Source organism: Gekko japonicus, unplaced genomic scaffold (genome assembly GCF_001447785.1).
Source record: "Gekko japonicus isolate JY-2015 unplaced genomic scaffold, Gekko_japonicus_V1.1 scaffold1385, whole genome shotgun sequence".
NCBI classification, from domain to species: domain Eukaryota; kingdom Metazoa; phylum Chordata; class Lepidosauria; order Squamata; family Gekkonidae; genus Gekko; species Gekko japonicus.
Window position 1 is genome coordinate 192,523 of NW_015177055.1, and position 16,173 is coordinate 208,695.

The window sequence follows — 16,173 nt, forward strand, 5'->3', positions numbered from 1 at the left end:
TGGTACTAAATCTCTAAGTCCACAGAAACTGGGGAAGAAGAGGCCAGTCCTAAAGCCAAACTCAAAGAGAACAAAGTTTTCCCCAGATTACCTAATGTGGGTAAACTAGGGTTATTCCCAGAATTCTTTGAGAACCAAATGAAAGAGGAATAGGCAAACCCTATTTCTACTCAACACAACCCAGGCTTAGCAAAAAGGGTTTATTCTTTACCTAACCATGCTATGGATCTCTTACAGGTTCCATTAGTATATGCGCCGGTTGTAGCTCAATCACTGTGTGCCCAGGTTCTTCTCCAGATTCCAGACAGAGGGAGCCAATCAAACAAATGCCTTAATGGTCCCTCTGGCCACCAGGCCTCCTGTATGCCTTTCCATCTATTCCACTAATAGCAAAGATGCTGAGGACACTGAGACAATTGAGACAATAAAAAGCAATCCAGATATGCATAGCCCCCAATTGGCCACACATACTGTGGTTTTCAACATTAGTGGAATCCTTGTCCGGTTCCAGTCTGTCTGGACATACCTCAAAAAGGGCCATTGTGGCACCCAGACCCAACATGGCTATACCTCATTACACGGAGATTGTAAGGCTAGGCTGTTCTACAGGGGTCACAAGCATCATGCTAGCCTCTAGAAGAGTTTCTACATCAGGAACGTATTATACTTCTTGGAAAGTGTATGCCAGGTGGTGGAAATGGAAACACCCAGACCCATTCACCCTTATGTTACACCAAATCCTGGAGTTCTGCAAGATGCTGTCTGCGTAGCATGTTTTGGTCAACAAGTGGCAGTCTTGGCTACAGCAGACCCACAACTGGAGGGATGCTCAAAATCCAGACATCCTCATGGTTGGTTTTCTCAAAGTACCATGTCAACCCTCCAGTTGTCCCTAGATTTCCATCTTGGCAACTACACACAGTCCTTTTGACGTTCACTTAACCTCCATTTGAACCTCTGAGAAGTTTCACTAAAGTGGTTGAGAATGGTGCTGTTTCTGATAGCTGTAACTTCTCAGAGAAAGGTCTGTGTGTTTTTCACAAAGACAAGTGGTCCTAAGAGTAGATCTAACATTCATTCTGAAAGTCAATACTTCCAGTACTCTCAGGAAATATTATTGCGTTCATTCTGCCCAAAACCATCCCATGCAAAGCAAAGGACAGGCAGATGCTAGATCTTCGCAGAGCCCTTGGGATTTACATCAGGTGCACAGCATCAGTTTGTAAAATGGACTTTCTTCATCTCAGTGAGCCTGCCCAACAAGGGATAGAAAATGTTGAGACAGGTGATAAGACTCTGAAGCAGCACATCTCACATGCTTACCAAGCTAGCAACCTCCAGGAACCACCTGGAATTACAGCTCACTCCACTCATAGTGCTGCAACCAATGCAGCATTGGACACTGAAGCTTTCATTGAAGAAGTCTGTAAGGTGGCCATGCAGTGATTTCTGTTGAACTTTTGTCAGACACTACCAAATTAATAAATACCCTTACCTCAGCTGATGCAGCCTTTTGAAGGAGTGTACTACAGCAAGTGGTGCAGGTGAAATGATTTTCCCATCCGACATGGGTACAACGGCATTTGGCTATCCCATGCCAAGATGCCCTCCTCAGAGTGAGAAAGGAACATCAGCACTTACCATGAGGGTTCCTTCTGCTCTAAGGAAAGGAGGGCATCGTGTCCCACCCTGTTCTAAAAGTGGGGATAATAACTTGTTTTCTCCATGTGAATGCCTTCCTGTTTCTTGTCCTAACATGTTTCCTTTTTCCTAAAACGTTGAATGGTTTAGTTGGTATTTTAGTATAGCTTCTGCTTCAGGAGTTACAGAACTGAGGAAAGTAGGTGACTCCGTCCAGGAGACAGGAAGTCTGGAAGAACTTTAGTCCTGTCTTCTTGATGAACAGATGGGAATCAACCATGTCAGGATGTCCTCTCTTCCTCAAAGAGTAGAAGGAACCCTCACCTTCCTTTCTAACATCATACACAAAAGAACAGTTTTTGGAACTACCGTAAGATACATTGGAATTTGGCTTAGGGTAAAGTAATACCCCAAACAGGTTGTTAGAGGGCTAGTAGCCTAGTCTAATGGATTTTCCTAGTCTAATGCATTTTCTAGGTAGCTTGATGTTTACTTTACACTCTAATCTGTAGTAGCTTTTTAGAACAAAGTACAGCAGGGGTCCCCAACATGGCACCTGCCAACACCGTTCCTCGTGCCCACCAAGTGTTTTCAGAGAGTGGGTGGGGCCAGGCAGGGGTTTTGTCCAGCATGGCTTCTTATTGGCCACTGGAGATTTGATTGGCTGTGCAGATTTTTAAAAAAGTTGCTCTGACAGCAGGTGTTATCACACCACAAGGATCTTCACTGCGTGACTGAAGATAAACTGCAGCGGCTATTTTTGTAGCTGGCTCCACCTCCGGAAGCAGATATTTTGTGGCTGCACTCACTACACTGTGTCAGAATTCCAAAGGTGCCTGCAGGCTCAAACAGGTTCAGGACCCCTGAAATAGAGCTTTATAAGTATATTGCACTTGGTGCTGTAGTAAACATCTAAAACTCATCACGCTTTTATCCTGCTTATCCTCCAAGGAGCTCAGGGTATCATCAATAGTTTTTTGCTCCTCTTTTATTATTTCTGTAGCCCTATGAAGTAGGTTAGGGGAAAGAGAGAGAATAGGCCATGACTATCATGGCTGAGCAGGTGTTTGAGGCTTGATGTCTCTGGTCAGAGTCCCAGGCTCCAGCCATTAATCTCATAACAAGTACTAGGCAGATGTGCAAGCCTGGATGGATGCAGGGAGCTCTTTTTTAAGTAGTTCTGTTTGGAACTCCAGATATGGGGGCACTGATTAGTCAGTGAAGCCTTCCATTGTATTACAGAGAGTGTTAAAATTAAGTTCTAGTCCTGCACCAAATTAAGCTCTGTAAGATCTTTGCTCGGAGTTCCTAAAGCTTTCAGCTTCTAATGTGAAACTCCTTGGTTATAGTGCTCGAATTGTACAAGCAAGGATAGAGGTAGACTGCAGTTGTGCAAGAGCACAGAAAAAGTGCAGAAGAGGGTTAAGAGGTATAAAATTCATTTTCCTGAGAATCTTTGCTCTAATTTTTTTTTTAATAAACACATTTCTAGCCATTATGGCTGTGCCAGTATGTTTGCAAGCACACGTGCAGTGCCTCTTGACACCTCATAAGTATACAATTTTCCCAGTAGATCCCTCCCAAAACATTCAGAACAACAAAAACTTCTGAATATGTTACTCAAAATGGGAGAGTACAGTTGCCAAATTTATACAGGTTACAGATTTCTGCTTTTCGTAGTACAATATTCCAGTTGCTTTTGGACATAGTTTGATTTCTTTTTAAAGATCACGAGCATGTAAAGGTCACAAAAACATGCATAAAGATACGGTCATTGAGAACTGAGCAACCAGTTAGTGGTTGGGCGTAGTCTTCCTATAGAACAGGGGGGCCCAACCTTTTTGAGCCTATGGGCATTTGTGGACTTCTGATACAGTGTGGTGGGTGCAGCTACAAAATGGCTGCCGCGGGAGGTGGAGCCAACCATACAATGCCTGCTGCAGTTTACCTTTAGTCACACATTGTTGAGCTGTGGTGGCAGCTGCTGCAGAAGCAACATTTTCACAAATCTGCACAGCCAATTGGATCTCCAGTGTCCAATCAGAATCCTTATTGGGCAAAAGGCCCACCTCATCTCACCCACTTAAAAACACTTGGCGAGCAGCAGGAACAAAAAAAGCAGGAATAGTATTGGTGGGCGCCAGGGTGCCCACAGGTACTGCATTGTGGACCCCCGCTATAGAATATTTGTAATGTTTGCTAAAATACCTGATTGCTAGCGGCTGCAGTTGTGAGAAGTTCATCCATATTTTCTATTTTTGATAGTACTGCTGATTTTGGTTTATGAAATTGCAACAAATGGTGGATGATTCATCTTTAAGCAGAATGGAAAAATGAGGGAGGAAATGATGATGTTCAAGACAGGCCAGTTAAAGAGAACTACTTACTGAACCGTCCTATGATGGTAATATATTAGAAGCAGGAAATAGATTTGTGTTACAAGTTCTCTTCTAAATGTTCTCTGTTTTTAACAGTCTGGGTGGTATCTGTATGAGTCAACAAAAAATTTTATTAGCCAGCATCAAACATGCATAACCTCTCCCATACAACCATCCTCTCCTGAGCAGATTCCTTCTTCCAATCTCCTCCTCTCCAGTTAAGGCTAATCAGTGTACCCTTAAATCCAGGGTACATTATACAGGCAGCCTGGTGAACCTAAGCAGGTCTGAGCCCTGGTGGGAGACTACCAGAGTGCCCTGCGTACTCTACTCTGGGCTCCATGGAAAATCTATATATCTAATAGCCAAGTTTCCCCGGAGTGCGGATCGCTAAATCAGTGCTCCGGGGGCACTTGGGGGGGAGGGGGAGGTTTGTGCACACGTGGGCCAGTCCCCACATGTGCACAAAAATGCTAAAAGTAGAAAAATTTTTTGGGGGAATGTTTAAATCCCCCCGAAAGTGCAAGAGCGTTCCGTGCGCATGCGCATGGAATGCTCTGTAGCTGACCTCGCCGCCTCCTCCTCCTCCTCGGAGCCGGGTGGGCGGGTGGAGGACCGGCCGCCGCCGCTGAGCCCGGCAAAGGGGGGGAGGACCGGCCCCTCCGCCGCCGCCTCCGCCTCGGAGCCGGGCGGGTGGGGGGAGGACCGGCCTCGCCACCACCTCGGAGCCAGGCGGGGGGAGGACAGGCCTCGCCACCGCCTCCTCGGGGAGATCGAGCGGGGGGCGGGTGGAGGAGACGAAGCTCTTCTTCCCCCCCCGCGAGTATCGCGGTTCCCCGTCTTGTACAGGATATAATGGCAGTAAGTAAACTAAGGATGTAAAACCCAATTCAGGCACAGTTTGAGAATCTGCTTTAACAGAATCAGCTTTAGCTTCAGTTAAAGGGGGGGGTGGATCGCCAAAAGAGCACATTTCCAAAGCTGGTTTTTCATTCATTTATTTTTAACAGGGAACCAGTGTTCATCCTGTACTTGGCCCATCATTGTCTGTTTTAGTATCTGCTGCATTTTGGGTCCTGTGTCTGTCTAGGCCACAGGTGTCAAACTCATATGTTACGAGGGCCGGATCTGAAATAAATGTAACTTTGTTGGGCCGGGCCACGCGTGCCATAAAATGTAATGCCAGGTACCGGAGATACAAACTGTATAAAGGACAGCAGCTGGTAAGCTCAGACTTGGTGTATCCTCACTGCAAGGCCCCATGGGCTGAAAGGGGGGATACAGAGGAAAACCCACATAGGCGGATTGGAGAGGCAGCAGTGCAGCACTGGGCAGATGTTCCCATGATGCGTGACTGCTGCAGACAAGGTTGTTCTGCTGTGCTGAAGCCCATTCCCCCTCCCAGCACTCCCTCCCTTGTATCAGTTGCTCACGATCCACATAAGAGCCCTGGACAGGCTGGTTCTCCCCCCCCCCCCCCCCCCCCCCCTTTTTTTGTAATCATGCCTTACTTTCTGGATCTAGAAATAGGAATTTGAGAACTGTTCTGGATAAACATCTCAGAATCATTTCATTAGATGATTCAAGATGATTTAATACTAATGTTTGACACTGTTCTCACTAAAACCAGTCTTTCTAATAGGACTTCCGTGTTGTAAACTAAGGCGTCGTCTACGTACCATTACTGGATAGCCTGACTGCTATGAAAGGTTATCATAGTTAAGTTGAATAGCTGAAAAATAATGGAAAATACTCCTGCAAATAGAAACCAGATGTTTTAAGTAGCTGTCTGTTGGTCTGGGTGTTAAAGTTCGGAGGAGGCTGCACATTGTAATGTAGCAGCTCTAGTTCTACTTATATCCCAAACGTGTGCTAGGATCCACCTTTGTGGATGTTCCCTGTGAAGCTTAATTTCAGGGGGTTTCCCCCCAAAAGTACTTTTCAGTAGTTCTGTACAGTCTGTTGTAACACAATTCAAGGTGATGTCTGCAGACAGTGCTCTTGTTAGTCAACAGGCCCAGAGGCATTGAACTTGAACAATATGCTAGTGACATTTTGATCCCAAATGGGTACAGTCTTCAGATTCACTCGTGTGTGAAAATCCTTGTCTGAAAGTACTGCCTTCTTAATGTGCTTCTTTTTCAGCCTGACAGTGCATATCAAGGGGGAGTCTTTTTTCTCACTGTACATTTTCCAACAGACTACCCATTCAAACCACCAAAGGTAAACACTTAATAACAAACTAGATGCAGCTTTCCTTTCTTTAGATTTGAGATTGGCTACTAGTTGTCTGAGTTAAATGCATAAGGATCACCCTGGAGAATATCTGAAGAGGAAGAGTTCAAGGAAGAGAGCTGATTACTGCAACACTGAGGACAATTGGCAACAGCCGGTGCTGTTTTCCCTTCAGCATCCATTATTTTTAATTCAACACTTTAAAAAATGAGAATTTAAATAAAATGTTTCGATCTCATCAAAGAGAGAAAGAGGCATGATTTTTACCAGTGGTGTCCTCTTGCCTGCCGTTCCCTTAGCAGCTCTCCAACTCTCCTCTGGGGGAGGCTGTCCCTCAGTCAGCATTTTGGGCTGCAGTGGGAAGGAGGAGGCATGCTTCTGTATATGGAACTTAGAGGGTCTCCAACCCATTGTATGCATCAGTTCAATAGGGTTGTACACAATTAATTTTACGTTTGTGGTTTTCGAGCTTCCAGGAGCCATTTCCACATGGCATGAAACCCCTGCATTTTGCAGAGGATTCTGGGATCAGAACAAAATTGAGCATGGGATGAAAATGTGGTATCTGGACTAGCCCTGTGAGACCCCATCATTGTGCTGCATAAGCCATAACCTTAGAATGCATCCAAAACTCTCCTGCAGCTGCACATTTTATGAAAAAAACTTCCAGTGGTGAGCAACATATTGTCTTTTGGGGAAGCTTCTCTACACTCTTTATATTCTTGTTGAAGAACCCTGGCAAGTTTTCCAGAGAACTGTAGGCTTCCTCAGAGTTCCATTCCAAAACCACTGGTCAAGGCCCTCTGTAAATGTTCATCTGACTTGAGTACATTGTTCTAAGATATTTTTCGCACTTGCTGATTTAGGATCGCTGGTCTTATTTGTGGAAATCTCAATTTTGCAGTGAGTTTTTACTGTAGCTGTCATTCATGCATTATTCATAGCTCTTTCCAAGATTGCCCTTTATTGACAGTGGAAGACATATAAGTTTTAAAATACTTTGTGTGGCTGTCTATTCTCTGAGAATTTAGGAGCCACCAGAAGGGTTGGATCGGCATGTTCTACGTAGCCCGTTTAACATAAGGCAGATTTATGTCATCTTACCCGGGGAACAGAACTATATCTGCTCTTTCTTGTGTATTAGTAACAGATTGTGTAACAGAATGTATCACTGTTTGTTATAAAGCCAAGACATTGTGCTTTGAGAGATGTCAGATGGAGAAATAAAATACAGGGAATGTGTGTGTGGTTCCAACACTGAAAAAATACTTGCAATTCTTCTGTTACAGATTGCATTCACAACAAAAATATATCATCCAAACATAAATAGTAATGGGAGTATTTGTCTTGATATCCTGAGGTCACAATGGTCACCTGCTCTGACTGTATCTAAAGGTAACCCTATTTGTAAAGGATACTGTGCCTGCTTTTAGGCTAAAATTCTTGTTCGTTTATTTTTGTTCCCCATGTAGTTTATGACTGTTATGTTTAGGTAAAAGGAGATGCTTTCTACTGCTTGTGGTATTTCCATAAAAGTTTTCACAGGATCTTATTCTGTACTACTGCTGCTCTCATATTAGCTGGGGGGAGGGGCGGGAATCCATGCACTCTACCCACAAAGGAAAACTGTTCTGTTTTCGGGGTAATCCACCTTTGCTTAAAATCGGCATTTATCTATCTGGCCTTGTGCCCCTTCAGCTAAGAAGCATCTGCAACATGGTTTGTGTATGGAGGGGAAGTAGGCAAGTTAAACACTTGAACCTTCCTTCCCACACAAGTAAACATTCCTCATTTGTGACCCTCACATTTAAAAGACACAGAGAGGAAGTAACAAGCTGTACAAGACCTGAGCTGTCATTGCCTCGGTTCCTAAGTACAATGAGCTCCCCCCCCCCAACCATTTAAGAAGATAATGTAAGTGTGGAACAAAGCCATAATAGAAATAGAGTAACATTGCAGCATCTCTAGCATTATTAGTAATGGGGGCTCACTGAGAATAAGATCCAGCTATACAAAACGTTTGTGTGTGTTGCCAGGGTCCTTTCTTTGGAAGAAGGTGTGTATAGGATTGTGGTGTGCTCTGGAATGTTTCGGAGTTCAGATGTGTTTTAACCTAAGTGTTACGTCTTGGGAAGCCATTTTTTTGGAATGAGAGATTACTCTTATCACATTGAAGTGACACTTGTAACAGTTTACATAAAACTGCCTGGTAACTGAATACTAATTTAATGTTATGTTAAAAATGACTTGCAGTGGTTAATACAGTCGTAAAAATTTACTCGACTAGTCCCATAGGCCTTTGGGGGTGGGGGTAGGCATTCCTTTTTTTGTTGCAGCAGCTCCCTACGTGGCAACAAACTGCTCTCAAAAGCAGTTTGGTTTTTGATGTGAGGTCTTCACTGTAAAGAGGAGAAAAATCTAAAATCCCATTAGATCTGGGGCTTTCCTAAAGGAGCTCTTTAGTTCCTGGCAAATGCATGTTGAACAAGTACCTGGCCAAATAAGATGCTGGGTTGGATCCAATGAAATGTGGATCTACAGGTTTAAGAAACAGATTCCCCTCCTTCATCTGTACCCCTGAGAAGTTGCCTCTTAAGGTCGTGGGACTCTCAAACAGAACAGGATATGGTAAGAGAAGCTGCAGCAAGAAATCGGAATTGACAGAAATTGCCCATTTGCTTGTGTATGAACTCTTGCTTCATCCAGAAAAAAGCTACTGCAAGAAGTTGGTTTCTGCTTATTGCCCTTGAGCTGCAGTTTTCCCCAAACCCAGCTGTATCCCATTCTGTTACCATCGGTCCCTGACTCTTGGGGGCATGTTTTCAGAGAAGTCAGGAAGCTGCAGAGAAAAGAGGTAGAGATATGTTCCATGAATTTCAGTTCATTGTAAGGTGAAGAAAGGCAGTACAGAAGTATCTTTAAATAGTAAACTTGTTCCATTCATGGTTCATTGGATCTGACAAACATACGTTGATCAGATCATCTTGGAACTGCTGCATGGTCTCTAAAGCTTATGGTGGGGATACCAATGAGCAATAAAGAGTATTCCTTGCTTTTATTGGTGGTAGACCTTTAAAACAGTAAAGGCTGTGGTACTCTCATGGTGTGAATGGTGACCCCACACACCATGCACACTGGAACTGCTGGAGGGGAAGAGTAGAGTTCAAGCACCTGACTTCTTGCAGCCCATTTCCTTAGATTAATAGGAGAGGGTGTGGAAGCAGTCCCTGTCTCTTGAAGTAGAAGGGTTAGCCATTTAAGTCTATCCAAATATATGGGCCTGCATATTTGTGTGCACAAAAACTACTGTATTTAAGAGAAGGCTCATAATTTCGTAAAGTTAAAGAATGACAAGGTAGTATCTCTTCTTTTGGCTTTATTTACTATACTCAAGTTATTGTCTAATAGAGTTTTCTTTTTTAAATCTAGTTCTTTTGTCCATATGCTCTTTACTTTGTGATCCTAATCCAGATGACCCTTTAGTACCAGATATTGCACAAATCTACAAGTCAGACAAGGAAAAGTAAGTATGAACATAAGACTTAAAAAAAAGATTGCTGACTGCTGTTGGACTCCTCTCTTTGCCGCTTCTGCTTTATGCTTTCAATATGCTTTCCTGCAATGTTTTTACCCCCTGCAAAATTTACAAGTCTACTGCCTCAGAACCTTAACATGCCATTCTCATATCTGCTAATTTAGTTCTCTTCTTGCCCTAAATCGTATATTTCTAATCTGCAACTGTTAAATTTAAAGCATCAGATTCTGTAGAATTATTTGTTAGCCTTTTCTGTCATGTACTGAAACAGCATACGTATACAGAAGTTTACTGTCACACTGAAGTGATGGTCTCCTTGCTTGACTTTAATATATGTACTTGCTGATATTCCTAGATAACACACTCCTTTTGCCAAATTTTCTAAATCTGCCCTTTAAATGTTAAATGATTATACCAGCAAATTTTGGGAAGGCAGCTCCACATACTGCTTTTTGTGTTCTTCAACAAACTGAACTTGAGTTAAAAGGGGGAAAAAAGAAAAGAAAAGAAAAATAAGTATGAATTTAACCCCTATATTGAATACACAGAATTGACAAGATATGGAGCTGGGATAAGAGTTGGAACTTGACTTACACTTAACTAACCTCAAGAGGCTATAGGAATAGAGAGGTTTAGTCAACGCAGACTGGATTTGAATATTGATAACAATGGAAAACTCAGTTATTGAAGGAATGATGGTTATATTAATCTGTGTGTATAGAAAATAAGTGTGGTATACGGTATGGACATATGAGTAAATGTGCTGTTGATCTTGTCTAAGTATACAATAAGGGCTTAATCGGTGTAGGGATGTATGTTTGGTGGTGTTATACGTGTGTGTTTGTTGTCTAAAGCTTAAAAACTTAATAAATATATTTAACAACAACAAAAACTGAACTTGAGTTGAGGTGTACTTCAGTTGCAATTCAGTTGTAATTCAGTACAAATGCATTACCCTGAGCTTGAGGTTTCAGCTGTTTTATGCTACCTGTTAGGTTCATTATCTTAAAATTGTATGACATAACTGTGAGCAGACTGAGGCAGTGATATGTAGGTTTGGCTGGCATTAAGGATCTATTCTCCCCACTGTCATAAAAGGTAAGTAGGCCAGTTTTATCTGTGCGCTTCCCTCGTTTAGTAAGCTTTTGTGGTAAAGAATTTACTACAATACTGAATGAGCCAGTCCATTTGCTTGATATTTCTGCAATTCAAACTATAAGCCTCTCCTACCATATCATGAGTTAGGTCACATGAAAAGAGATTCAGAGTGTACTATGGGGGCATGAGATAGGTGCTGGCTCACTATCCCAGAGTCCCCCACTACCAAATTAAGGCCCATTATCTCCTCCAGTCACTTGCCTATCACTTGTCTCCATGTCACTTGCTCCATTTCCCTTTGCATCTTTTTATACTCCCTGTAGAATGCTTCTGCCTCTACATTTTCTTATGTTGCTGCTCATAGACATGGCACGAGTGTGTGTGTGTGTGTGTGCAACTGATATTTATTTCATGTATACACTGCCTTTCTCCCCAGTGAGACCCAAAGCTGTTTACATTCTCCTCTCCTCCAATCTATCCTCACAACAACCCTGTGAGGTAAATTAGGCCCATGGTCACCAAATATGCTTTCATGGCAAATTGGTGATTCGAACCTGGGTCCCCCAGATGCTAGTCTGACACTCTGACCACTACACTACACTGGCTAGCCACCTCTTCATCTGGCATGCTCTCTATGCAGCCATATCTTAAGCAATACCATGGATCCACTGCATGCATGCTCCAAGGACAACAACCAGCTGTGAACCCTTTCCAGGGGCCAGCAGCAGGTTTTTGCACCTTTGGTGGCCTGCCTGCAAAACTAGTATTCAGATAGAGTTCAGTGGCACCTGCCTGCTTTCCCCAACTCCCTGCTTCTCTCTGGAAGCCACTAGCACCATTCTTACTTTACATCCCACATAGTTCTTTGACTTGGCAAAGAACCACACCTTCCTACCCAACACCTGTTCTTCTGCTTGGGCAGGCATGCTTCTGTATACCATTACTCATCCTGCTTAAGTCTGCTCTTCCTCACATTGGTCCTAAGGAGATCATGCTAAGTGCAGCATACAACTTGTCAAGGTCATGAATAACTGGTAGAAATAGCTTGTCAAAATCTGTACATTTTATCTGCGTTGACATCACTGTAACTTTTTTCATTACTCTCTTTAACAGATATAACAGACATGCAAGAGAATGGACACAGAAATATGCAATGTAAACTTTGAAGACTTTTTCATATATACCAGAGTACTGTAAATTCTAGGGTTTTTTCAAAATTAGAAGTAAGTGGAGCACAGTTTACTGTTTCAGTGTACCATGAAGGCCCTTTTTTGATTTTCACCCGTATAAATGTGTTTCTGGAACAAGGAAATAACTACGAAATTTAACCTGAAGACTGTGATGAGAGTATTTATCCTTTTTGTATGCTTTGCAAAAGACATTTATTATGTTTTTTTTAAAGATACTTGGACATCTGCATCTCCAGCCTACAAGATCCATAATGCAGTTGTAGAGCAACCAAATTATTTTTGCTGAAAAACTAGGTGTTACATGAAATATTCTTTGTGTGTCTTTGAGATGTTGGTTCTGTAAGCCTGTCTGAATTTCTTTCTTTGTTAGTTCCATGTATAATTTGTATTTTTTTTTTACTGTATAGACTATATTTTATTTACCGTGCGAGTCAACTCATTTTAGATTTTCTGCACAGTATTGATGAAAGACAACTGCTATGAAATGAGAGACATTTTCCTTCCTAAAGGAATACTCTGTAAACTGATAGACTTAAACAGAACTTTGCACTCTTAATTCTCAGTATGCCGATTATGGGGAAACACTTGGTTTTGATTCTGTTGCGTACTTAATTTTATTGCAATGTGAACTAATTGCACTGCTCTGTAGAAAGAAATTGTAACTAATTTTGTTCTGTTCACAGCTGACATTTTTTTTAATCCCACGTGGGCAATATAACCTCTGACCTTTTAACAAATTGACTTGAAGCTTTTCCATACAAATAAAATGTGTTTTTTACTACTTGTCTTGGCTGTTCTTTAAGTCTTGCACATTTTTAAAACATGTGCTTGCTCTGCAAAGATCAAAATATTGTTAAATATGTGAATTACTATTGGGAGGAACCGGCCCATGTGTTTGAAATTGCTGCGAATTCTTGAATATGTTATGGAAGCTGTTACACAATTTTATGTGTGTTATTCAGTGTGTCGTATTGTGTATGATCTGAGTTGCTGGATCCTGTACCCAATACAGAAAACTGCTCCGACTAACAAAATGATCCGTCCCCATACTTTGCTTAAACCAATAACTTATTAGTGTCCTAGCGTCACTGAAGCTTATTCCCTCAACCGTGTATACACTTCATCTTGCATGTATGGAGAAAACAGCCAGTTAGGTTTTAAAAACCAGGACGCTTAAAAAATTTAAAGCGTGTGTGGTCTTGGGATACTCCATCCTTGTTAAAGGCTTTTTAGTTTGTGGCTGCAGTAATTATTAAACACAGCTTGCTTGAATGGGAAGTTTGCCACTGCAGACCCCATTTGACCCCTTCTGGTGAAGGGAATATAGTTATAGTGCTTTGCTATACCAAGGAACAAAAAGCACATCTGTAACTGGAATGTGTAGAAGTAAGGCAAGCATCCCAGTGGCTATTTTTCTATTACTGGAATTTAAAAGAAAAAAAACATTTAAACTTCTTGGGGAGCTCTCATGGCCTAGGAAAGAGATCTGTACTGGACATTTGTACATAAAGGAAATTGAGGGTTTAGGGTTTTTTACCTCAGTGTATACAATCAACTCTTTTAAGATGGAAGCTTTATGAAATAAGCACTGAAAAGATGTTCTTACATTGCTTCTATAAGTGTCATTGCTTGCTGTGAAATAGATCAGTCTCTGCAAACTAGCCAATAAGTGTTCCCATGCAGTAAAAGATGATTTCTGCTATACTTGAAAATAAAAAGGGATGCCATAGCTTAGAAGGCAAGGCAATTCATCACTGTTGTCATAAATACTTAACACTAACTGTGTTGAAGCCATACTGATTGACTGATTTCCCAGACTTTTTTTTAAATCCCTGTCTGTTTTAGATTATTATAATATGTTTGTCCCAGAATAAAGAATTTATAGTCCTTAATCCCCTTACAAAGGACTGTGAAATTTGACGGTTTTGATTTTGCATGCCTGTTCAGTGAAAGAGCATTAATCTTCTGCTTTGCTAAAAATTATATGGAGGCTGGTTTGAAACTGTTTAAATGTTACTATGCTTTGAAGTATGCATCATACAAAAAGGAATTTACTTACCATAATGCAAAGTCTTCAGGCTGAGCAAAAAGGTGCAGATCAGCAAGCCTCTGACTCTCCCTTCTTTCGAGGGCTTTTCGAAAGGCAAGAGTGTTGAAGCCATACTCCCCCCCCCCCCCCAGCATGTGTCCATGTAATTTAAAACTGTAATTTGGAGACTCTCATGGAACTTTCAAGGTCATGTTAATAAAAATGGCACCATTCAACATAATTACTTCATTCTCTGGGCCTGGTTTGAACTATGGCTTTCAGTAACAAAGGGTGTTGAAATTCCCACTTCAAACATTTTATATTCCCCGGTGAATGTTCTTTCTTTGCTATTTGAATCATTTGACTCTAAGGTTCCTTCATTCTCATATATTTGCTCAGTCCTGGTGCTTCCATTATGGTGGCCTAAATGTTGTCTGTGTTTCAGTCCCTCCCACCAAATCTCACTTTATACTGTACGATGCCTTAGCAAAGGGCACTTACTGAGCCATCCCATTATTATATACTCTGTATATTCCTCACATGGCACGATTGGCATGACTAAAGCAAAGGATCTCTGTTATCACTGACCTTTTCAGAAGTGTAATCTTTAGTCATTCTAGTTAATGTTAAATAAGGCGTACTTTCTAGCTACTTCTGATGTGATATTTTTCTGCCTAAAGATGTCAGCTGAGGCTTGAATGAAAAAATACCCTCGGGTACTTAAATAAATAAATAAATAAATAAATAAAAAGATTTGATTTGAAACCAGAGCGTGTCTGTCTGTTTTTTCCTTAAGCGCTTCGCTTTTGACTGACCCAGAGAAGGAACCAGTGGCTCTCAGTTTGCAAGCGGCAGGTGCTTGGGCATGTGCTTGCTTGCCTTAGCAGCCCGGACTTCTTGGTGAGGCTTTCTGGCTGCCAATGAAGCAGTGAGTATAGGCTGCTGACATGGGACATGATGGACATTAACATGTTTGAAAAAATGGGGTGTATTCAGGATATGGTGTCTCTGAGGTGTAGCAACAGAAAGGCTTTCTCTTTGTGGTAGGGAACCTCACATATCCAGACCTTCCAGAGGAAGAAACAGTTAGACAAACAGTACTCCATACATCTGATGGGGACTGGGTAAAAGTTGGATCTAGATAATTTTAAACGGATCCTCAGTATTCATATGATTTTTACACTGAAACAAAATAAAACCACCGTCATATCGTAGATTATGGCTCAGTCTATCGGCAGCACCAAAAACCCATACATTCACCGCTTCATGAAACTGCCACGGTGCAAAAACATAGTTCCAACACACAGATCCTCATGATTTTTGTGTCAAGTCACCCCAAACTCAGCATAAAACCACATGTCATGCCCATAGCCAACAGATTACACCAGAAAAATCACAGATCCACTGCCTCTTGGCACTGCCACATAGGGTTGCCAGGTCCCTTGAAGTCTCCAGCGAGGGACTTTGGGGGATCGTTACTAGAGGGGGTGGGGAGTCCCCAGCGTGATGATTTCACTAAGAAGTGACATCATGTTGGGGACTGGAAGTCCCCACTTCTCCCCAGCAACCTTTAAAGGGTATTTTTAAACCCTGCTGGGAAGGGGGGGGGGAGGCCACGTGTGCCTGCACTCTGACACTGCCCCCTATATTGGAAAGCCTGAACACCAGGCTCTGATGTCACCGCATCTAGTCATAACAATCCCTGAACTCTGCAGTTGCCAGCTACTTTCACAAGTGTTTTAAATTGCAGTTTCTCGTGTTCTCAACAAGATATTCTCTTGATTCTTTCACTGCAGTATTCCAGACACTTCACACTAGTTTACAGTGTTACTGAGTTCAGTTTCCCTTGCATATTTGAGTGCATGTTTCGTATAATTTACAAGCATATAATAGGGGAAAGTGGTGGATGTCTGTTGTATGATGGTATTGTCAAATAACTTCTGGTTTTCAGTATTACTTTTTATTTACCATTGACACAGCATGAGATAGAAATATGCACAAACTCATACTTATTTAAGAAGTTTTCACATACAGTAAACTTCAATCTTAATCTCCAGTGACCAAAAA

General features: G+C 41.9%; 1 protein-coding gene across 1 annotated transcript; it reads left to right on the forward strand.

Annotated features, from left to right (window-relative positions):
• The first annotated feature begins 3,912 nt into the window (after positions 1–3,912).
• Positions 3,913–13,854, forward strand: UBE2D1 (ubiquitin conjugating enzyme E2D 1). The gene is made up of 5 exons (XM_015428151.1): positions 3,913–4,045; positions 6,165–6,242; positions 7,544–7,649; positions 9,684–9,777; positions 12,001–13,854. Exons 1-5 carry the CDS (start codon positions 4,040–4,042, stop codon positions 12,044–12,046), a joined length of 330 nt encoding a protein of 109 aa, XP_015283637.1. The 5' UTR covers positions 3,913–4,039; the 3' UTR covers positions 12,047–13,854.
• Positions 13,855–16,173: the final 2,319 nt, after the last annotated feature.